The 23937-nt window shown below is 42.8% G+C and overlaps 1 protein-coding gene across 1 annotated transcript; it reads left to right on the forward strand.

Moving 5' to 3' along the window:
- The first annotated feature begins 9681 nt into the window (after positions 1 to 9681).
- LOC141026800 (uncharacterized) lies at positions 9682 to 11328 on the forward strand. Its single transcript, XM_073503653.1, has 3 exons — positions 9682 to 10128; positions 10747 to 11127; positions 11224 to 11328. The coding sequence occupies exons 1-3, from the start codon at positions 10069 to 10071 to the stop codon at positions 11326 to 11328; spliced, it is 546 nt and encodes a 181-aa protein (XP_073359754.1). The 5' UTR covers positions 9682 to 10068.
- Positions 11329 to 23937: the final 12609 nt, after the last annotated feature.

Genomic DNA, 23937 nt, shown 5'->3' on the forward strand with positions numbered 1-23937 from the left:
TCAATAGATTATTATGTATGCATAGTTAGCTTAATAGTCGATATTGCACATATATAAAAGATGAAAAAAATCTCTTTCACGCAGGCCCGGTCCTGATGGGGGGGGGGGGGGGGGGGGGGGGCAGGGGGGGCGGCCGCCCCGGGCCCCCGAAAGGGAGGGGCCCCCACCCAGGGATATGTTTTGTTGTAGGCCTGCTGTGGCGTGGACTGAAAAATGTGTATTTTGGCCCAAGTTAATGGGTACACACGATTATAATGCATGTCCAGGCCTTGCGGAGCAGATAGGAGCGATCGTTTGTCTCAAAAAAAGAGATAGGAGCGATCGTGGATCGATTCCGTGGCTAGTGACGCATCAGTTATGATCTCGCGGATGTCGGCGGCTGCCACAGGATGCTTCGCTGCCCTTTCGCCGGTCATGCCGCAGCCTCGCCCTGATCGTCGTCTCCTCCTCCTTTTAGGCGTCATGACCGCGAGAAACAGTTGACCGGCAGGTGACGAGGGATGCCAATCGCGCATACGGCTGCAAACAGCTTCAGCCAAAGATGCCCATCACCGGTCCCTCCACCAAGAGATTAGAAGCTGATTCTTGAACAGGTACCCATGCCCTAGCGATTTTTCCATAATAATTACTAAAAAATATGAACGATAATCAATATTTAGTTTTCATTGCTGAAATAGGTAATTGATGATAGATCGATTAGGTATTAGGGATAGATCTCATCGGGGTTTGTCATTACTAGTTGAACGTGAATCAATAAGATTTTATCAAGGTATTTTTATAGATTTGCTCTAATTTCCAATTACTAAGGGCACGTCCAAGACATAGGTCTTTGTACGATGCTTATGGGAAATACATAAAAATTAACAGTTACAACATCTGTCTAAAAGTCTCTACCTCTAGTGCTAATTGCAATGTATAGATGCTTTTCCGATTAGATTGGATAGTGTTTGTTCTCTGCAAGAGCAGATGCAAGCGCTCATCAATGAAAAGAAACCGGTCCGTGATTTTCTGGAGGGCGCTGGAATTGGCAGCGCTTCAAATTTTTCATCCTCGTCTGTAATTTCTGTGAGATTTAATCTTGGGATCAAATGAAAGCGGGGGGAATGGCCAGGAAATCGGTTTTGGTAACATACTCTAAGGGGCCCCGAGCTTAAGCTTCGCCCCGGGCCCCTAAAATCTTAGGACCGGCCCTGCTTTCACGGATCATTTGCGATGGTGAAGGCAGAACTAAAACCACTAGCTATTGACAAATAAGTCTCTAACATTAATTGAGACTGTTCTGAATAATATTATGTGCTCCATTCCAAATGCTAATTGTAGGGATAACAGAACTAAAATCAATAAAGATATTTAGCTAACAGCAGATATAGGATAGAAGAATAGAGCAAATTCAGCTTGTAGGTGCAGGGCGAAGTAACAAAAAGAGTACATAGCTTACACATAGATTAGTGCTTATACCAGAAATAATAAGGCAGCAGTCCAATGACCGTAGGAATATGCTACTGAGCTTCCTTTGCTCGGCTGGAGATCCTGGCAGCTGTTGGGGGCCTAATACATGATCTGTCTGATGTAACTTACCTGATCAACAAAATATAGTTTCTTAGTCTACAGCTGAATACATCCTATGGAGATTCTTACAACTGTTGATGGCCTAATACCTGCTTGAAATTATCAAAATTTGGACTGCCCACCTCTCTCCTTCGTATGTTGCATGCATGTTGATCTGCAGACAGTATGTCCGGTGATCCTCCTGAGGCTTGAGCCTGTGTCCGGCTACTATGGAACACGACAAGGTTTATGCCTTGGTTTCAGATTGGGTTCACGTCGATGTACTTTGTAACCACTTCATCCTTTTCCTTCCCTTTCTTTGGAATATATGGGTTGATTTATCATACATCTGTGAACCAAAAATTGGACGGATGCTTACCTTCAAAAAATCGATCAGCACGACGATACCTGATTCAGATAATGTCGGCTCAACTTGCGGTTCAACCACCAGAGCCCACGGCGAAGTGAGACATTCATCTTCCCTCGAGATCTGTACGTCTTGTACCCCGCCATCCATCGTAGCGCAGAGGACGTCAACAATAGAGAGGAGGCATCCGGGGAGAGAAGCTATATATGGGTTGAAGCTCAGGGCACATGATCAGCCCAAGGAGAGGCTTCATCCATCTCGCCGGTGACTTCATCGACCGGCATGGCCGCCGCCAGTGCATGGAGATGATAGATAGGTATTTTGCGGGCGTGCTATTTTTACCCTAGGTGCTAGGCTGTTTTTTTTTTAAGATCCAATTTGTGGGCAATTTGTTTGGTTAATTTTTTTGGCCTGAATTGGGTCACGTGAGGTTTGTGGACTCCTTTTTTTATATAGAAAGTGTGTGGACTCTTTTTCTAACGTGAGGAGGTGTGTGGGCTCTTTTTATAGGAGGTGTGTGGACTCTTTTTAACGTGACGTGATGTATTCCCTTAACCTTTTTTCATAAGGAATTGTTTACGAACATCCATCGGCTAATATTGACAGTTGTTTCCAAGGCTACCAGATTAACGGACAGATATTTCTAATTATTGTGGGATTTTCTAGGTATTTATCTTTTTTCTGGTAGCCCGTAAAGCACTTTTTATATATAATAGATAGATTCCTCACTTGGGACAATGCTCTAGAATGATGATCATCACACTTCTAGTTATTTACAACTCAATGATTACAACTCGATACTAGAACAAAGTATGACTCTATATGAATGCCTCCGGCGGTGTACCGGGATATGCAATGAACCAAGAGTGACATGTATGAAAAATTATGAATGGTGGCTTTGCCACAAATACGATGTCAACTACATGATCATGCAAAGCAATATGACAATGATGAGCATGTCATAATAAACGGAACGGTGGAAAGTTGCATGGCAATATTTCTCGGAATGGCTATGTAAATGCCATAATAGGTAGGTATGGTGGCTGTTTTGAGGAAGATATAAGGAGGTTTATGTGTGAAAGAACGTATCATATCACGGGGTTTGGATGCACCGGCGAAGTTTGCACCAACTCTCAATGTGAGAAAGGGGAATGCACGGTATCGAAGAGGCTAGCAATGATGGAAGGGTAAGAGTGCGTATAATCCATGGACTCAACATTATTCATAAAGAACTCACATACTTGTTGCAAAAATCTACAAGTCATCAAAAACCAAGCACTACGCGCATGCTCCTAGGGGGATAGATTGGTAGGAAAAGACCATCGCTCGTCCCCGACCGCCACTCATAAGGAGGACAATCAAAGAACACCTCATGTTTCAAATTTGTTACATAACGTTTACCATACGTGCATGCCACGGGACTTGCAAACTTCAACACAAGTATTTCTCAAATTCACAACTACTCAACTAGCACAACTTTAATATAACTACCTCCATATCTGAAAACAATCATCAAGCATCAAACTTCTCTTAGTATTCAGCACACTCATAAGAAAGTTTTTTACTAGTCTTGAATACCTAGCATATTAGGATTATTTAAGCAAATTACCATGCTGTTTAAGACTCTCAAAATAATATAAGTGAAGTATGAGAGAATAATAGTTTCTATAAAACAAAACCACCACCGTGCTCTAAAAGATATAAGTGAAGCACTAGAGCAAAAACTATATAGCTCAAAAGATATAAGTGAAGCACATAGAGTATTCTAATAATTTCCGAATCATGTGTGTCTCTCTCAAAAGGTGTGTCCAGCAAAGATGATTGTGGTAAACTAAAAAGCAAAGACTCAAATAATACAAGACGCTCCAAGCAAAACATATATCATGTGGTGAATAAAAATATAGCTTCAAGTAAAGTTATCGATCGAAGTAGACGAAAGAGGGGATGCCTTCCGGGGCATCCCCAAGCTTTGGCTTTTTGGTGTCCTTATATTATCTTGCGGTGCCTTGGGCATCCCCAAGTTTAGTCTCTTGCCACTCCTTGTTCCATAGTCCATCAAATCTTTTACCCAAAACTTGAGAACTTCACAACACAAAACTTAACAGAAAATCTCGTAAGCTCCGTTAGCGAAAGAAAACAAAACACCACTTCAAGGTACTATAATGAACTCATTCTTTATTTATATTGGTGTTAAACCTACTGTATTCCAACTTCTCTATGGTTTATAAACTATTTTATTAGCCATAGATTTATCAAAATAAGCAAGCAACACACGAAAAACAGAATCTGTCAAAAACAGAACAGTCTGTAGTAATCTGTAACTAACGCAAACTTCTGGAACTCCACAAATTCAGCTAAAATAGGAAGACCTAGACAATTTGTTTATTGATCAGAAGCAATTGGAATCAATATTTTATCACGTTTTGGTGATTTTTAACAATTATTTTCGTGAACAGAAAGTTTCTTCAATTTCAGCAAGATCAAATAACTATCATCCAAGAAGATCCTATAGGTTAAACTTGGCACAAACACTAATTAAAACATAAAAACACATCTAACCAGAGGCTAGAACAAATATTTATTCCTAAACAGAAGCAAAAAGCAAAAAAAGAAACTAAAAATAAAATTGGGTTGCCTCCCAACAAGCGCTATCGTTTAACGCCCCTAGCTAGGCATACAAGAGAGGATAGATCTAGGTATTGCCATATTTGGTAGGCAATCCATAAGTGGCTCTTATAATAGATTCATATGGTAATTTTATTTTCTTCCTAGGGAAGTGTTCCATGCCTTTCTTTATTGGAAATTGGAATCTAATATTCCCTTCCTTCACATCAATAATTGCACCAATCGTTCTAAGGAAAGGTCTACCAAGAATAATAGGACATGAAGGATTGCAATCTATGTCAAGGACGATAAAATCTACGGGCACACAGTTCCTATTTGCAACAATAAGAACATCATTAATTCTTCCCATAGGTTTTCTAATAGTGGAATCCAGAAGGTGCAAGTTTAGAGAGCAATCATCAATATCACGGAAACCTAGCAAATCGCACAAAGTCTATGGAATCGTGGAAACACTAGCGCCCAAATCACACAAAGCATAGCATTCATGATCTTTAATTTTAATTTTAATAGTAGGTTCCCATTCATCATAAAGTTTTCTAGGGATAGAAACTTCCAACTCAAGTTTTTCTTCATAAGATTGCATCAAAGCATCAACGATATGTTTGGTAAAAGCTTTATTTTAACTATAAGCATGAGGAGAATTTAGCACGGATTGCAACAAGGACATACAATCTATCAAAGAGCAATTATCATAATTAAATTCCTTGAAATCCAAAATAGTAGGTTCATTAACATCTAGAGTTTTGTTCTCTTCAATCCCACTTTTATCAATTTTAGCATCAAGATCTAAAAACTCCGAATTTTTGGAACGCCTTCTAGGTAAAGATGGATCATATTCAGTCCCATGATTATCAAGATTCATATTGAAAAACAAAGATTTAATAGGGGACACATCAATAACTTTTAGATCTTCATCTTTATTTTCATAGAAATTTGAAGAACACGCTTTCATAAAGTAATCTTTCTTAGCACGCATCCTAGCGGTTCTCTCTTTGCACTCATCAATGGAAATTCTCATGGCTTTGAGAGACTCATTGATATCATGCTTAGGAGGAATAGATCTAAGTTTTAAAGAATCAACATCAAGAGAAATTCTATGAACGTTCCTAGCCAATTCATCAACTTTAAGCAATTTCTCTTCAAGCAAAGCATTGAAATTCTTTTGCGAACTCATAAATTCCTTAACACTAGTCTCAAATTCAGAGGGCATCTTATTAAAATTTCCATAAGAATTGCTGTAGGAATTACCATAATTATTAGAGGAATTACTAGGATAAGGCCTAGGATTAAAGTTTCCTCTATACGCGTTGTTACCAAAACTATTCCTACCAACAAAATTCACATCCAAAGATTCATTATTATTCTCAATCAAAGTGGACAAAGGCATATCATTAGGATTAGAAGAAACACTTTTATTAGCAAATAATTTCATAAGTTCATCCATCTTTCCACTCAAAACATTACTTTCTTCTATCGCATGCACTTTTTTATTAGTAGATCTTTCAGTGTGCCATTGAGAATAATTAACCATAATATTATCTAGGAGTTTAGTAGCTTCTCCTAAAGTGATTTCCATAAAAGTGCCTCCCACGGCCGAATCTAAAAGATTTCTAGAAGTAAAATTCAATCCGGCATAAATTTTTGGTATAATCATCCACAAATTCAAACCATGAGTGGGGCAATTACGTATCATTCATTTCATCCTCTCCCAAGCTTGTGCAACATGTTCATGATCAAGTTGCTTAAAATTCATAATGTCGTTTCTAAGAGAGATGATCTTAGCGGGAGGAAAATACTTAGAGATAAAAGCATCTTTGCACTTATTCCAAGAATCAATACTATTTTTAGGCAAAGACGAAAACCAAGCTTTAGCACGATCTCTAAGCGAAAAAGGAAATAGCTTCAATTTAACAATATCATTGTCAACATCTTTCTTCTTTTGCATGTCACACAAATCAACGAAGCTATTTAGATGAGTAGCGACATCTTCACTAGGAAGGCCGGCGAATTGATCTTTCATGACAAGATTCAACAAAGTAGCATTGATTTCACAAGATTCAGTATCGGTAAGAGGAGCAATCGGAGTGCTAAGGAAATCATTATTGTTGGTATTGGTAAAGTCACATAATTTGGTATTATCTTGAGCCATCATGACAAACAAGCAATCCAAGACATGAGCAAACAAGGGACTGGCAAAAAGAGGCAAACGAAAAAGAGAGGGCGAATAAAACGGCGAGGGTGAAGTGGGGGAGAGGAAAACGAGAGGCAAATGACAAATAATGTAATGCGGGAGATAAGGGTTTGTGATGGGTACTTGGTATATTGACTTTTGCGTAGACCTCCCTGGCAACGGCGCCAGAAATCCTTCTTGCTACCTCTTGAGCACTGCGTTGGTTTTCCCTTGAAGAGGAAAGGGTGATGCAGCAAAGTAGCGTAAGTATTTCCCTCAGTTTTTGAGAACCAATGTATCAATCCAGTAGGAGGCTACGCGCGGGTCCCTCGCACCTACACAAACAAATAAATCCTCGCAACCAACGCGATAAGGGGTTGTCAATCCATACACGGTCACTTACGAGAGTGAGATCTGATAGATATGATAAGATAATATTTTTGGTATTTTTGTGATAAAGATGCAAAGTAAAGAAAGTAATAAAAACGGCGTCAGAAATAACTTGTGGATGGAAGATTAATATGATGGAAAATAGATCCGGGGGCCATAGTTTTCACTAGTGGCTTCTCTCAAGAGCATAAGTATTTTACGGTGGGTGAACAAATTACTGTTGAGCAATTGACAGAATTGAGCATAGTTATGAGAATATCTAGGTATGATCATGTATATAGGCATCACATCCGAGACAAGTAGACCGACTCCTGCCTGCATCTACTACTATTACTCCACACATCGACCGCTATCCAGCATGCATCTAGAGTATTAAGTTCATAAGAACAGAGTAACGCTTTAAGCAAGATGACATGATGTAGAGGGATAAATTCATGCAATATGATAAAAACCCCATCTTGTTATCCTCGATGGCAACAATACAATATGTGCCTTGCTGCCCCTACTGTCACTGGGAAAGGACACCGCAAGATTGAACCCAAAGCTAAGCACTTCTCTCATTGCAAGAAAGATCAATCTAGTAGGCCAAACCAAACTGATAATTTGAAGAGACTTGCAAAGATAACCAATCATACATAAAAGAATTCAGAAGATTCAAATATTGTTCACAGATAAACTTGATGATAAACCCACAATTCATCGGTCTCAACAAACACACCGCAAAAGAAGAGTACATCGAATAGATCTCCACGAGAGAGTGGGAGAACATTGTATTGAGATCCAAAAAGAGAGAAGAAGCCATCTAGCTAATAACTATGGACCCGAAGGTCTGAGGTAAACTACTCACAATTCATCGGAGAGGCTATGGTGTTGATGTAGAAGCCCTACGTGATCGATGCCCCTTCCGGCGGAGCTTCGGAACAGGCCCCAAGATGGGATCTCACGGGTACATAAGGTTGGAGCGGTGGAATTAGGTTTTTGGCTCCGTATCTGATCGTTTGGGGGTACGTAGATATATATATAGGAGGAAGGAGTACGTCGGTGGAGCAACGTGGGGCCCACGAGGGTGGAGGGCGCGCCTGGGGGGTAGGCGCGCCCCCTACCTCGTGGCTTCCTGTTTGATTTCTTGACGTTGGGTCCAAGTCCTCTAGATCATGTTCGTTCCGAAAATCACGTTCCCGAAGGTTTCATTCCTTTTGGACTCCGTTTGATATTCTTTTTCTGCGAAACTCTGAAATAGGCAAAAAACAACAATTCTGGGCTGGGCCTCCGGTTAATAGGCTAGTCCCAAAAATAATATAAAAGTGAATAATAAAGCCCAATAATGTCCAAAACAGAAGATAATATAGCATGGAGCAATCAAAAATTATAGATACGTTGGAGACGTATCACCCGACCCCATATATATTTGTGTTGATCGGGTGTATTTTTATTATGTTCATGATTATGATACACTTAAATTATATACATATTATTATGTTCATGTCAGGTATCCAAAAATTTTATGTTGTACTAATTTCGTTTACTTTTTGTCATTGCAGGTGTTGACAGGATGGTGGGCAAGGGTCCAGAGCGCCCCAATCCTCCTGCGAGCGCTACTGGGAGGGGTGGTTCCATTATTCCAGCCCAGCCCCTCCGGAGAGCGCTGCTAGACAGTATGCATACAACTGCGGCGGGTGCTTCTTCTTTGGCTGGGAGAGGTCGGGGGAGGACGAAGAAGGCTGGTAGAGGTGGACGTGGCAGCGGGAGAGGTAGGAAGGCTGATTCACGACCACAGGACTGCTCCGTCTGACGTGGACCCGTCTCGGACTCCGGTCCATGAACCTCCGGTCGCGGATCCTTTGTCCCACCTGACTCGGGTCGTCGATCCTTCGCCCCACGTGAGTCCGGTCCCAGAGTCTTCGTCCCAGAAGAATCCGGTCACGGGGTCTTCGTCCCAGAAGATTCCGGTCATGGGGTCTTCGTCCCAGAAGACTCCGATCCCGAAGGCTTCTTCCCACGAGACTCTGGAGGCTAGTGGCCATAGTGATGGTAGCGAGGACACCTTTTCTGATGTTAGCTACAGCGACGCTGAGCTGGTTGAGAAGGGCAAGAAGGTCTACAAGCGTGGCTGTACAGAGCTCCTGCCCGTGCCGGCGACCCCCGACCAGAGGTGGTTGATTGCGCCTAAAGGATTGAAGTAAGTGCATTTAATTTTTTTTTAACCTTTTGCATTCATGTTCCTTCAAATTAATATCTAATGCGTTGGCCTTGTCATACTGCAGGGGCTGGGTACACCCCCGTGGTGTCCGCAGGCCCAACCAGGTCCTTGGTGTGATTTGCCGGCAGCACTTCCCTGGGTGGGCCACGTTGCCCGCTGAGGGTCAGGTTCCACAGCTAGCACTGAGCTGGGAGCTGTACTCGGTTGCCCCGGCCCCGCCGGGGGAGATGGTCGGCGGTGTCTTGTGCGAGACGGTGGCCGACATGGTGTTCCGTCGGTTTTGGGTAATTTATCCTTTACAGAATTAAAAGTCAACACTACCTAGTGATTACCTAGTGATTGTACTAATCAGTGTTGTCTTGTTTGATTGCAGACCTTCTACAAGGTTTCAGAGGGAGAGCAGGAGGCCGCGTCTATGGTTGTCGAAACCGAGTGCAAGCGCCTACTTCAGAACTTACGGCACGAGGCTCGGGTGTAGGCCGTTCGAGACTACTACGCCTCGAAGGGTATTAGGAGGGCCAAGACGAAGTGTCGCGGCAAGTTTCTTAGTAAGGAGAACTACATGCAGGTAATTACCTATTCTTAAGGCCTTGAACTAAGTTTTCTTGATTTGATTCGTAGGCGTAGCGCTGAAATTTCTCTTGACTAACTTAGGTGCCCCCGAGATGGTGTGTGGATAAGATGGACTGTTGGGAGGCGTTGGTGGATGCGTGGTGCTCTCCCGAATGGCTATTCGAACACTAGAGGGCCAAGGATAAGCGCGACCAAATGGAAGGTGTGCCACACCATCAAGGGAGCTCCAACCTGTTTGAGTACGGGAATAACTGGGTATGTGGTTTGCTACATGATTCATGCAATTTCATTCTTCATGCTAGCTTTTATCCCTTCCAAAATGACTTAATATGCTTAGTTAGTTAAAAAATGGCATAACTACCTTGGATAGTTCATTTATTACATATTTAGCTCCAATATGACATAATAACCTTAGATAGCTCTATAAAATGACTTTATATGCTTTAGTTAGTTCAAAAATGGCATAACTACCTTCGATACCTCAATAACGACCTAAACTAATCTTAGCTAGTTCATTCATGACATAATTATCTATAAAATGACATAATAACCTTAGATAGCTCTATAAAATGACTTAATATGATAAGGTTACTAAAAAAATGGCATAACTACCTTCGATAGCTCAATAACAAACTAAAGTAATCTTAGCTAGTTCATTCATGACATAATTAGCTCTAAAATGACATAATAACCTTGGATAGCTCTATAATGACATAATTAGCATACTTTGGTCAAAAATGGCATAATAATATTGGTTACCTCGAAAATGACCTAAACTTAGCTTATTTTCCTCGAAAATGACCTATTTACATAGGAATGTCATTCTTCATCCTAGCTTGAGCCCTTAACTAATATTTTGTTCCTCTCTCTCAGGCGCACCACCACAAGAAGCCTGTGCCAAGTCTGTTCGACCTCTATGGCATGGCCCATATGGCCCCGTACAAGAAGGCCAAGCCATTCACGGAGTCTGACCTAGATGATCCAGAGAGCTTCACCAACAAGTCCTCCCACCACATGCTTGTGAAGTACAGAGACGAGGGGAAGGCGAGGAAAGGGGAGGACTTTAACCCGAGCCAGGATCCTTTTGATACAGAGCTGGTGATGATATCTGGTGGCGGGAGGTCCCATGGCTCTCAAGCCATTGGTGATGGACTGATACATTGTCCTAAGACTCTCCTGCAGATCAAGAAGCGCCTGAGTAGCTCAGATCCTGAGATAACGCCTCGTGCACGGCCCGTGGAGCTCGCCATGGCTGTTAGTTATACAGACTCTCTCACCTTTCCTCCATTAATTACATTGTGTGTGCGTCCGTCGATGATTACAATGCTAACGAGGAGTTGTGTGTTGCAGGCTATTGTTGAGAAAGAGAGATTGAAGACGCAGGCTCTTGTGGAGGAGGCAAAAAGGGAGGCAGCGGAGAGGGAGATGGAGGAGAGGACGGCTAAGCTATTATAGGAGGAGAGGAACTGGAACGACAACGCTAACCGGGCCCTATACGAGCTCATTGTGGTACGTTTCTCGTGCATATTAGCCCAATAATGCAGGTAATGTTCGCATTACTATCTAATATGACTAAGTCGTGAGAACCAAATGTGCATACCATGTGCGAGAAAAATGGTCAGGCCCCTCCGCCGATGCCCCAAATTGCTCCGGCGACCACGGTGAGTTTGATTTGAATGGTCGCTGCTTACTACTATTCACATTTCAGTTAGCGAACTTGCTAATGCGACATTATTGGAAATGATCTTTGGTGCAGCATGGCTCCCGACAAGCATCGACCACTCCTTCTGCCAATGCCGGAACCCCGACCGGTCCTTCACCTCCGTCTGGCACTGGCGCAGCCCCGACCATTCCTACACCTCGGTGATAACGGTATTTTTCTTCTTATTTAGCGTGTTTAGTCCATTTATGACATAATTTAGCCTATTTAGTCCACAAATGACATAATAAGATGAAGAAAATCAAGGAAGAGGAAGGAAAGAAGGAATAGGAAGAAAAGAAGAAGAAGAAGAAGAAGAAGAAGAAGAAGAAGGAGAAGAAGAAGAAGACTAGAAGAAGAAGAAGAAGACTTCTTCTTCTTCTTCTCCAAAATGAAGTTAGCTCTAAGTTATATCAAAAATGGCATAATATGCTTAGTTAGGAAAAAAAATGGCATAATTAGGTAGGTAAGTGTAGCGACCAAACCTCAAATGGTCTGTGCTGCTGTGCACCAGTGTCATCCCTGGATCAGTAATGCTGACACGCACAGTACAAATGGAGGATTTATAACAGAGTAGCAATCACACACTTATTACATCGAATATCTCCGAAGAGAATAAGTATGATAAATATGGCTTAAGGCCATCTAACAACGATAACAGCGGAAGACTTGGAAGATAAGTGAGTCCATCAACTCCAGCGGCATCACTGAGTATAAGACCACGACCTAAGGCACCTTACTCGTCGTCTAAAAAGTCTGCAACATGAAACGTTGCAGCCCGAAAACGGGTCAGCACATAGAATATGCTGGCAAAGTAACACATAGAGGGTAATGAACAATAATAATGCTATACTACATGCATATATGGCTGGTGGAAAGCTCTATGGTTACAGTTTTGCGAAAAGCCAATTTTATCCTACTTCAAAGGAATAAATTTTATTTAACTATCATGGTGGTTGTGAAACATTGAGATGGTTGACAGCATCTCAATCCCAATTAAATGTCATCAATAACCCAACAAAATTAATTAAAAGTAACATAGTGATGAGATTCACATGATAATCCAAGTACTAGATACTCAAGTTGTCCATAACCGGGGACACGGCTAACCATGATTAGTTTGTACACTCTGCAGAGGTTTGTGCACTTTTCCCCACAAGACTCGATCGCCTCCGCTTGATTCTCGCACTACATGATGTTTGAGAAACGGATGACTGAGACACAGTCTTTCAGAAGTGTTTGCACCTTACGTATGGGTAGACCGTTACACCTACTTTCCCCTACATCTGCTAGTCTACCACTGTAAGAGTTCACACAACTTAGTCAACTATGCTAGAGCCCATAATAACTTGCGGCTGCACACGGAAGTTTCTAGCATGAATAATCTCATGATCCCTTTGAACCTGGGTGGCGGTCCAAAAGAAAAACAGGCAATCCCGGAATACCCAGGTACCTCAATCCACCCAGATGTGAGTTTTAGTTGCTACCTTAAGTAAACCATTAATTAACAATCTCACATCTGTCATGGAAATCTCTCAAACCCAATCCACGTCTACGAGCATAGCATGGCAATATAATAGCAAACGTAGAAGTAACTCCCAAGGGTTTGATAAGAAAACAGGTAATAGGTACTACCTCAACTACTTCCCAATACCCACAATTTAATTAGGTCCTAGTCATGCAATGTTTGAGGATTGATCTAATGCAATAAAAACTGGGTATGGAAAGGTATGATCAAAGTGTTACTTGCCTTGCTGATGATCCGCAAAACCTAGCGATTCGAAGTAACAAGCGGCACACTCCGGGTACTCTATCGCAAACAAACAAACATACAATCAGTACTCATCTAATGCACAGGTAAAACTCGAATGAAAGATCCAACCAGAAAGTTCAACTTAAGAACTCCGGTTTGCAAAAAAAATCAACTCGAACGATGCAACGAAAGTCAAACTGCGAAAGAAAGAAGCTTCGTTTGATAATCTGGATCTAGGTCAAATTTTACTGTAGCAAAAACTTGTTTGAGTAGGTTAAACGGAAAGAGAATTTCGAGACGAAACTTTAGGCGCTTGAATCGCCTGATTCCGATAAACGAGCGAGAAGTTAAACAGAAACGAAGATTCGATCAGAAATCGAATCTGAGATAATCGCAGAAAAATCCGACGAAAAAGAAAAACGGACGAACGGTTAAAGAACGGACGTTCGTTATCAGAGAAAAACCGACGAACGCGTTCGTTAAAACGAACGGTTCGGTGAACGCTCGCAAAATAATAAAACCGAAAAAAAACCGATCTAGGGTTTTTTTTAAACGAAGGGTTTTTTTTAACAAAAACCGGCAACGACGAACGGGCAGCGAGGCAGTACCTCGTCGGGGCTGCTCCGGCGGGGCTCCGGGCGAGGGGCGGCAAGGGGCGCGGGGTGCGGGCTCGGGGGGGGGGGTGCGAGGGGCGGCGAGGGGCGCGGTTCCGGCGATGAACGGCGGCGGCGGCGGCTCGGGATTCCGGCAGCGGCGGCGGGCGCAAGTGCGGCGGCGGCGGCGACGGGCGGGGTGAGAGGAGAGAGAGAGGGGGGTATATATAGGCAGGGGGAGCAAGCTTGGAGGAGGGGGCAAGCTCCGGCGGCGGCTCGGTCCCGTGTCCATGGAGGACACGGCGGCGGCGCTCTCCCGTGCGGAAGGAGGAGAGGGCGCGAGCGGGCCGGTGGCCTGGCGCTCGGCTGGGCTCGGCCCAGTCGGGCGTCGCGCGTTCTCTTTTTTTTTTAAATTCGTTCTGCGGAAAAAAAAATCGTAGAAAAATAAATAAAAGTCAGAAAAATATAAAATAAATTTTCCCCGTCTAGTTAGAAAATCTAGAATAGGGTGAACATTTTTTAACACAAAATAAATATATTGAAAACATGCAATATTTTTAATGCAATAAAAATTGCAAATAAAATCCAAATAAATTCCAATAAATGATTTTAACATTTTACCTCCAGTATTTCAATTGTTTTGGAGAAGTCATATTTTCTCCTCTCGTTTATTTTTAAAATGAAATACTCTCCGGAGAGAAAATAATTAAAACCAAAATCCTCGTCTTATTATTTGATGAAAATCCAATACGAAAATTCCAGAAAATCCCCAACTCTCTCCGAGGGTCCTTGAGTTGCTTAGGATTTATCGAGGATTTTGTCAAAATGCAATAAAACATGATATGCAATGATGATCTATGTATAACATACCAAATTGAAAATTTGGGATGTTACAGTAAGCTCAAAAATGGCATTTTTCTTCTTATTTAGCCTATTTAGTCCATTTATGACATAATTTAGCCTATTTAGTCCACAAATGACATAATAAGATGAAGAAAATCAAGGAAGAGGAAGAAAAGAAGGAATAGGAAGAAAAGAAGAAGAAGAAGAAGAAGAAGAAGACTAGAAGAAGAAGAAGTTCTTCTTCTAGTCTTCCTCTTCTTCTTCTTCTTCTAGTTTTCTTCTTATTCTCCAAAATGAAGTTAGCTCTAAGTTATATAAAAAATGGCATAATATGCTTAGTTCACTCAAAAATGGCATAATTAGCTAGGTTAGCTCCATTTTACCTAAGTATGCTTACTTCTTCTTCTTCTTCTTCTTCTTCTTCTTCTTCATTTTCTTCTTCTTCTTCTTCTGATTCTAGTCTTCTTCTTCTAACTTTCTTGTTTCCCATTTTGCAGATTTAGTTCACTATATGGAAGCTTGCATGGATGCAGTGCTTGTTTCCCTTTTCTTTTTTTCTTTGTATCGATGAAAAATGTGGAACTTGTTATATGGATGCATGGAACAATGTGTTGGATGAACATTGTGATGTTACTGTAGTATGTATGGATGGAACGCTGTTTCTTATTATGTCTGTATGTTGTCATGGATGGAGCTATGTGTTGGATACATCATATGCTGCTGTGCATGTGAAAAAAAATATGTATATCTGTGTGTGAATTCCTGTGAAATTAAATGGATTCAAATAAAAACAGGGGATATGTAGCCTCTTTGCCGTATGCTAGCAGACGGCGAAGCTCTTTGTCGTCTGCTAGCGGACGACAAAGAGGACACGTGGCAGCTACCTGTACAACCTGGGAACACTGGCTGACTATTTGGTCACTTTGCCGTCTGCCAGCAGACGGCAAAGATTCAAATCACTTTGCCGTCCGCTGGCGGACGGCGTAGCTGCCCACATGGCATCTGCCCAGTGCTGCTGCTACCTCTTGAGCACTGCGTTGGTTTTCCCTTGAAGAGGAAAGGGTGATGCAGTAAAGTAGCGTAAGTATTTCCCTCAGTTTTTGAGAACCAAGGTATCAATCCAGTAGGAGGCCACGCACGAGTCCCTCGCACCTACGCAAACAAATAAATGCTCGCAACCAACGCAATAAAGGGGTTGTCAATCCCTTCACGGTCACTTACGAGAGTGAGATCTGATAGATATGATAGGATAATATTTTTGGTATTTTTATAATAAAGATGCAAAGTAAAATAAAAGGCAATAAAAATAACTAAGTGTTGCAAGATTAATATGATAGAAAATAGACCCGGGGGCCATAGGTTTCACTAGAGGCTTCTCTCGAGAGCATAAGTATTACGGTGGGTGAACAAATTACTGTTGAGCAATTGACAGAATTGAGCATAGTTATGAGAATATCTAGGTATGATCATGTATATAGGCATCACGTCCGAGACAAGTAGACCGACTCCTGCCTGCATCTACTACTATTACTCCACACATCGACATCGACCGCTATCCAGCATGAATCTAGAGTATTAAGTTCATAAGAACAGAGTAACGCTTTAAGCAAGATGACATGATATAGAGGGATAAACTCATGCAATATTATATAAACCCCATCTTGTTATCCTCCATGGCAACAATACAATACGTGCCTTGCTGCCCCTACTGTCACTGGGAAAGGACATCGCAAGATTGAACCCAAAGCTAAGCACTTCTCCCATTGCAATAAAGATCAATCTAGTAGGCCAAACCAAACTGATAATTCGAAGAGACTTGCAAAGATAACCAATCATACATAAAAGAATCCAGAGAAGATTCAAATATTGTTCATAGATAAACTTGATCATAAACCCACAATTCATCGGTCTCAACAAACACACCGGAAAAGAAGATTACATCGAATAGATCTCCACAAGAGAGGGGGAGAACATTGTATTGAGATCCAAAAAGAGAGAGGAAGCCATCTAGCTAACAACTATGGACCCGAAGGTCTGAGGTAAACTACTCACACATCATCGGAGAGGCTACGGTGTTGATATAGAAGCCCTCCGTGATCGATGCCCCCCCCGGCGGAGCTCCGGAAAAGGCCCCAAGATGGGATCTCACGGGTACAGAAGGTTGCGGCGGTGGAATTAGGTTTTTGGCTCCGTATCTGGTAGTTTGGGGGTACGTAGGTATATATAGGAGGAAAAAGTACGTCGATGGAGCAACATGGGGCCTACGAGGGTGGAGGGCGCGCCCAGGGGGGTAGGCGCGCACCCTACCTCGTGCCCTCCTGGTTGATGTCTTGACATAGGGTCCAAGTCCTCTGGATCACGTTCATCCTGAAAATCACGTTCCCGAAGGTTTCATTCCGTTTGGACTCCGTTTGATATTCTTTTTCTGCGAAACTCTGAAATAGGCAAAAAAACAGCAATTCTGGGCTGGGCCTCCGGTTAATAGGTTAGTCCCAAAAATAATATAAAAGTCTATAATAAAGCCCAATAATGTCCAAAATAGAATATAATATAGCATGGAACAATAAAAAATTATAGATACGTTGGAGACGTATCAAGCCTCCCGAAGCTTAATTCCTGCTCGTCCTCGAGTAGGTAAATGATAAAAACAGAATTTTTGATGTGGAATGCTACTTGGCATAATTTCAATGTAATTCTCCTAATTGTGGTATAAATTTCAGATCCGAAAGATTCAAGATAAAGGTTTAATATCGACATAAAAGTAATAATACTTCAAGCATACTAACTAAGCAATTATGTCCTCTCAAAATAACATAGCCAAAGAAAGTTCATCCCTACAAAATTATATAGTTTAGTCATGCTCCATTTCTATCACACAAGAATGCTCTCATCATGCACAACCCCGATGACAAGCCAAGCAATTGTTTCATACTTTATTAATCTCAAAAAAAATTCAACCTTCACGCAATACATGAGCGTGAGCCATGGATATAGCAATATGGGTGGAATAGAATATAATGATGTGGGTTATGTGGAGCAGACAAAAAAGGAGAAAGTCTCACATCAACGAGGCTAATCAATGAGCTATGGAGATGCCCATCGATTGATGTTAATGCAAGGAGTAGGGATTGCCATTCAACGGATGCACTAGAGCTATAAATGCATGAAAGCTGAACAAAAGAAACTAAGTGGGTGTGCATCCAACTTGCTTGCTCACGAAGACCTAGGGCATTTGTGGAAGCCGATTGTTGGAATATACAAGCCAAGTTCTATAATGAAATATTCCCACTAGTATATGAAAGTGACAAAACAAGAGACTTTCTATCATGAAGATCATGGTGCTACTTTGAAGCACAAGTGTGGAAAAAAAGGATAGTAGCATTGTCCCTTTTTTGGGCCTTCCTTTTTTTATTTGGCCTTTTTTTCGGACAATGCTCTATGAATGATGATCATCACACTTCTACTTATTTACAACTCAATGATTACAACTCGATACTAGAACAAAGTATGACTCTATATGAATGCCTCCGGCGGTATACCGGGATAACAATGAATCAAGAGTGACATCTATGAAAAATTATGAACGGTGGATTTGCCACAAATACGATGTCAACTACATGATCATGCAAAGCAATATGACAATGATGAGCATGTCATAATAAACGGAACGGTGGAAAGTTGCATGGCAATATTTCTCGGAATGGCTATGTAAATGCCATAATAGGTAGGTATGGTGGCTGTTTTGAGGAAGATATAAGGAGGTTTATGTGTGAAAGAGCGTATCATATCACGGGGTTTGGATGCACCGGCGAAGTTTGCACCAACTCTCAATGTGAGAAAGGGGAATGCACGGTATCGAAGAGGCTAGCAATGATGGAAGGGTAAGAGTGCGTATAATCCATGGACTCAACATTATTCATAAAGAACTCACATACTTGTTGCAAAAATCTACAAGTCATCAAAAACCAAGCACTACGCCCATGCTCCTAGGGGGATAGATTGGTAGGAAAAGACCATCGCTCGTCCCCGACCGCCACTCATAAGGAGGACAATCAAAGAACACCTCATGTTTCAAATTTGTTACATAACGTTTACCATACGTGCATGCCACGGGACTTGCAAAGTTCAACACAAGTATTTCTCAAATTCACAACTACTCAACTAGCACAACTTTAATATAACTATCTCCATATCTGAAAACAATCATCAAGCATCAAACTTCTCTTAGTATTCAGCACACTCATAAGAAAGTTTTTTACTAGTCTTGAATACCTAGCATATTAGGATTATTTAAGCAAATTACCATGCTGTTTAAGACTCTCAAAATAATATAAGTGAAGTATGAGAGAATAATAGTTTCTATAAAACAAAACCACCACCGTGCTCTAAAAGATATAAGTGAAGCACTAGAGCAAAAACTATATAGCTCAAAAGATATAAGTGAAGCACGTAGAGTATTCTAATAATTTCCGAATCATGTGTGTCTCTCTCAAAAGGTGTGTCCAGCAAAGATGATTGTGGTAAACTAAAAAGAAAAGACTCAAATAATACAAGACGCTCCAAGCAAAACATATATCATGTGGTGAATAAAAATATAGCTCCAAGTAAAGTTATCGATAGAAGTAGACGAAAGAGGGGATGCCTTCCGGGGCATCCCCAAGCTTTGGCTTTTTGGTGTCCTTAGATTATCTTGCGGTGCCTTGGGCATCCCCAAGTTTAGGCTCTTGCCACTCCTTGTTCCATAGTCCATCAAATCTTTTACCCAAAAATCGAAAACTTCACAACACAAAACTTAACAGAAAATCTCGTAAGCTCCGTTAGCGAAAGAAAACAAAACACCACTTCAAGGTACTGTAATGAACTCATTCTTTATTTATATTGGTGTTAAACCTACTGTATTCCAACTTCTCTATGGTTTATAAACTATTTTATTAGCCATAGATTTATCAAAATAAGCAAGCAACACACGAAAAACAGAATCTGTCAAAAACAGAACAGTCTGTAGTAATCTGTAACTAACGCAAACTTCTGGAACTCCACAAATTCAGCTAAAATAGGACGACCTAGACAATTTGTTTATTGATCAGAAGCAATTGGAATCAATATTTTATCACGTTTTGGTGATTTTTAACAATTATTTTCGTGAACAGAAAGTTTCTTCAATTTCAGCAAGATCAAATAACTATCATCCAAGAAGATCCTATAGGTTAAACTTGGCACAAACACTAATTAAAACATAACAACACATCTAACCAGAGGCTAGATCAAAGAATTACTAAACAGAAGCAAAAAGCAAAAAACTAAAAATAAAATTGGGTTGCCTCCCAACAAGCGCTATCGTTTAACGCCCCTAGCTAGGCATAAAAGCAAGGATAGATCTAGGTATTGCCATCTTTGGCTTTCAATTTTTTAGCGGAATCAAGCTCGAATCCGGGAGGTTCTTTACGTTTCCCTTCATATTCGGAAATATTTAGATCTAAAGAATCCAACCGCTTGTTGCAAAGGGTAATCAACATATTGATGCGGTGAATATTTCCGCTAACGCTCTTAAGAGGTTCAAGAGACTTTTGTAAAATCTTAGTTACTTTGCAAAACATTTTTTTCAAAAACTTGTGTCTCTTCCTGGGTATGTTGTGGCCCCTTTTGTTGAGGTTGTGTTCCCACTACCCCCTCTATGATTTCATGCGCAACACTGGGATCAATTTCAGTAAAATTTCCTTTGGCAACACAATCCAAGAGTTGTCTATGGGACATATTTAGTCCAACGTATAAACTGCGAAGCGAAATTCTAAAACTCACCTCTAAGGTGCAATTACGATAAGATTCCATCATCCTATACCAAGCATCTTTTAAATTTTCTCCTTGTCTTTGTTTAAAGTGAAGAACTTCAGACTCCGGGGACAAAGGAACAGATAGCGGACTAGCCATAACAACAAGCAAACGAAAAAGAGGCAAACGAAAAAGAGAGAGCAAATAAAACGGCAAGGGTGAAGTGGGGGAGAGAAAAACGAGAGGCAAATGGCAAATAATGTAATGCGGGAGATAAGGGTTTGTGATGGGTACTTGGTATGTTGACTTTTGCGTAGACTCCCCGGCAACGGCGCCAGAAATGGCTCGTTGTCGGGAGTCCAAATCTTGACTTGACCTTGCGTAAGCTTCCCCGGCAACGGCGCCAGAAATCCTTCTTGCTACCTCTTGAGCACTGAGGGAGTCCTCGATTAGGGGGTCCTCGGACAGCCAGACTATATGATTTGGCCGGACTGTTGGACTATGAAGATACAAGATTGAAGACCTCGTCCCGTGTCCGGATGGGACTCTCCTTTGCGTGGAAGGCAAGCTCGGCAATAAGGATACGAAGATCTCCTCCCTTGTAACCGACTCTATGTAACCCTAGCCCCCTCCGGTGCCTATATAAACCGGAGGGTTTAGTCCGTAGGACAAGAACAATCATAATCATAGGCTAGCTTCTAGGGTTTAGCCTCTACTATCTCGTGGTAGATCAACTCTTGTAATACTCATATCATCAAGATCAATAAAGCAGGAAGTAGGGTATTACCTCCATCGAGAGGGCCCGAACCTGGGTAAACATTGTGGCCCCCGCCTCCTGTTACCATCCGCCTTAGACGCACAGTTCGGGACCCCCTACCTGAGATCCGCCGTTGTTGACACCGACATTGGTGCTTTCATTGAGAGTTCCACTGTGTCGTCACCATAAGGCTCGATGGCTCCTTCGATCATCGGCAACGATGCGATCCAGGGTGAGGCTATTCCCCTCGGATAGATCTTCGTATTCAGCGGCTTCGCACTGCGGGCCAACTCGCTTGGCCATCTGGAGCAGATCGAGAGCTACGCCCCTGGCCGTCAGGTCAGGTTTGGAAACTTAAACTATACTGCCGACATCCGCAGACACTTGATCTTCGACGGATTCGAACCCGTCTCAAGTGCGTCGCACAGTCAGGACGAGCATGACTTAGCTCTGCCGCCGGACAGTGTTCGGGAGATCACCCCCGTGGCAACTCCGTCCCTCGATCCGGAGCAGATCGCGCCGTCCGAGGACGGGTGGATGGACCCCGCCACATAGGCCGCACACTCAGCGGCGATAGAGCCGAATACTGACTTCACCTCCTACGAGACCTGTGTTGCCGGACACTTGGATTCGTCCCCGGCCACGGGCTCCGAACCGCCTACGTCTGTGCCTATCGAATCTGATTGGGTGCCGATTATGGAGTTTACCTCCGCGGATATTTTCCAGCACTCGCCCTTGGCCGACATGCTAGATTCTTTAAAGTCACTCTCCTTGTCAGGAGACCCTCGGCTGAACTATGTCCGGCTCGAGTGGGAAGCGGACGACGAACAAATTCGTTCCCCACCCACCACCCACTTAGTAGCCACTGTCGACGATTTAACCGACATGCTTGATTTCGACTCCGAAGACATCGACGGTATGGACGATGATGCAGGAGAGGAACAGGAACCACGGCCCACAGGGCACTGGACAGCCACTTCATCACACGATATATATATGGTGGATACACCCAAAGAAAACAATGATGAGGAACGGAAGGATGCAGCGAAGGATAGTTCCCTCGAGAAGCAACCAATGCGATGGCGTAGGCGCTGCTCCAAACCCCGCCTTAGCAAAAACAACGATAACATCGCAAGAAAGAATAATACCCCGGTCGACTCCATAGGAAACGACCACCACATGGATCCAGCGACAGAGCAGGATGAACCAGCGGACAGCGAACATAGTACGGAGCCGCTGTCCGATCACGGCGACGCCGTGGGTAAAGCTAATCAACCTGTCTCCGGAGAGGAGAACGGTCCGAACGACGATGCACACGTCATCCCGGAAAGGCACTTGGAGCAAGAGAACCTCAATAGAAGGCTTATTGCCACCGCAAGGAGTCTAAAGAAGCAGAAGCAAAGGCTTAAGGCCGCGTAAAATACACTCAACAGTAGATGGAACAAAGTGCTCGACACTGAAGAAAAGTACGGCGGCAGTCGCCACACAAAGAGCTATCCAAAGCGCAAGTTGCTGCCTGAATTCGATGACGACGCTTTAGAGCCTATACAGCCGAAAAATAAAATGGCCGTTCATCCGGATCGACCACCCCGTGGCCGCGATAGGGCGGCTTACGATGTCACACATAAGTCAGCACACGATTTACGTGAGGTTGCACCAAAAAGCCGTTATGACCAGGTCCATCTATGGATCTAGGAAGCGCGCTCCGGCACAGAATAAAAACCGAACACTACAACCGTCAAAATGCCATGACACATCCAAATACAGGGGTGCCGCGCACCACCTATGCTTCACCGATGAGGTGCTGGATCACGAATTTCCAGAGGGATTCAAACCCGTGAACATAGAGGCATACGACAGACGACAGACCCTGGGGTCTGGATTGAGGACTTTATCCTTCATATCCACATGGCTCGCGGAGATGATCTCCACGCCATCAAATACTTGCCCCTCAAGTTGAAAGGACCAGCTCGGCACTGGCTGAAGAGCCTCCCCGACTACTCAATTGGAAGTTGGGAAGAGCTTGAGGATGCTTTTAGGGCTAATTTTCAAGGGACCTACGTCTGACCTCCAGATGCAGACGATTTAAGTCACATAATTCAACAGCCAGGAGAGTCTGCCCGAAAGCTTTGGAACTGATTCCTCACTAAGAAGATTCAAATCGTCGACTGTCCGGACGCCGAAGCCTTAGCAGCTTTCCAACACAGTGTCCGGGATGAATGGCTCGCCAGACACCTCGGCCAGGAAAAACCGAGGACAATGGCAGCCCTAACAAGCCTTATGACCCGCTTTTGCGCGGGCAAAGATAGTTGGCTGGCGCGTAGCGGCACCAGCGACCCAAGCACATCCGAAGCCAGGGATGGCAATGGAAAATCACGACGCAATAAAAGCAAGCATCGAAACAATGAAGACAGCCCAGACAACATGGCGGTGAACGCCGGATTCAGGGGCTGTCGGCCCGGTCAACAGAAAAAGCCATTCAAAGGCAGCAGAGATGGACTGTCCAGCCTAAACAAGATTCTAGAGAGATTATGTCAGATTCATGGCACCTCCGACAAACCTGCAAATCACACCAAAAGAGAATGCTGGGTCTTCAAGCAGGCCGGCAAGCTAAACGCCAAACACAAGGGGAGGGAGACACCAAGTAAAG

The sequence above is a fragment of the Aegilops tauschii genome, chromosome 7 (genome assembly GCF_002575655.3).
Source record: "Aegilops tauschii subsp. strangulata cultivar AL8/78 chromosome 7, Aet v6.0, whole genome shotgun sequence".
In the NCBI taxonomy this organism is placed as follows: Eukaryota; Viridiplantae; Streptophyta; class Magnoliopsida; order Poales; family Poaceae; genus Aegilops; species Aegilops tauschii.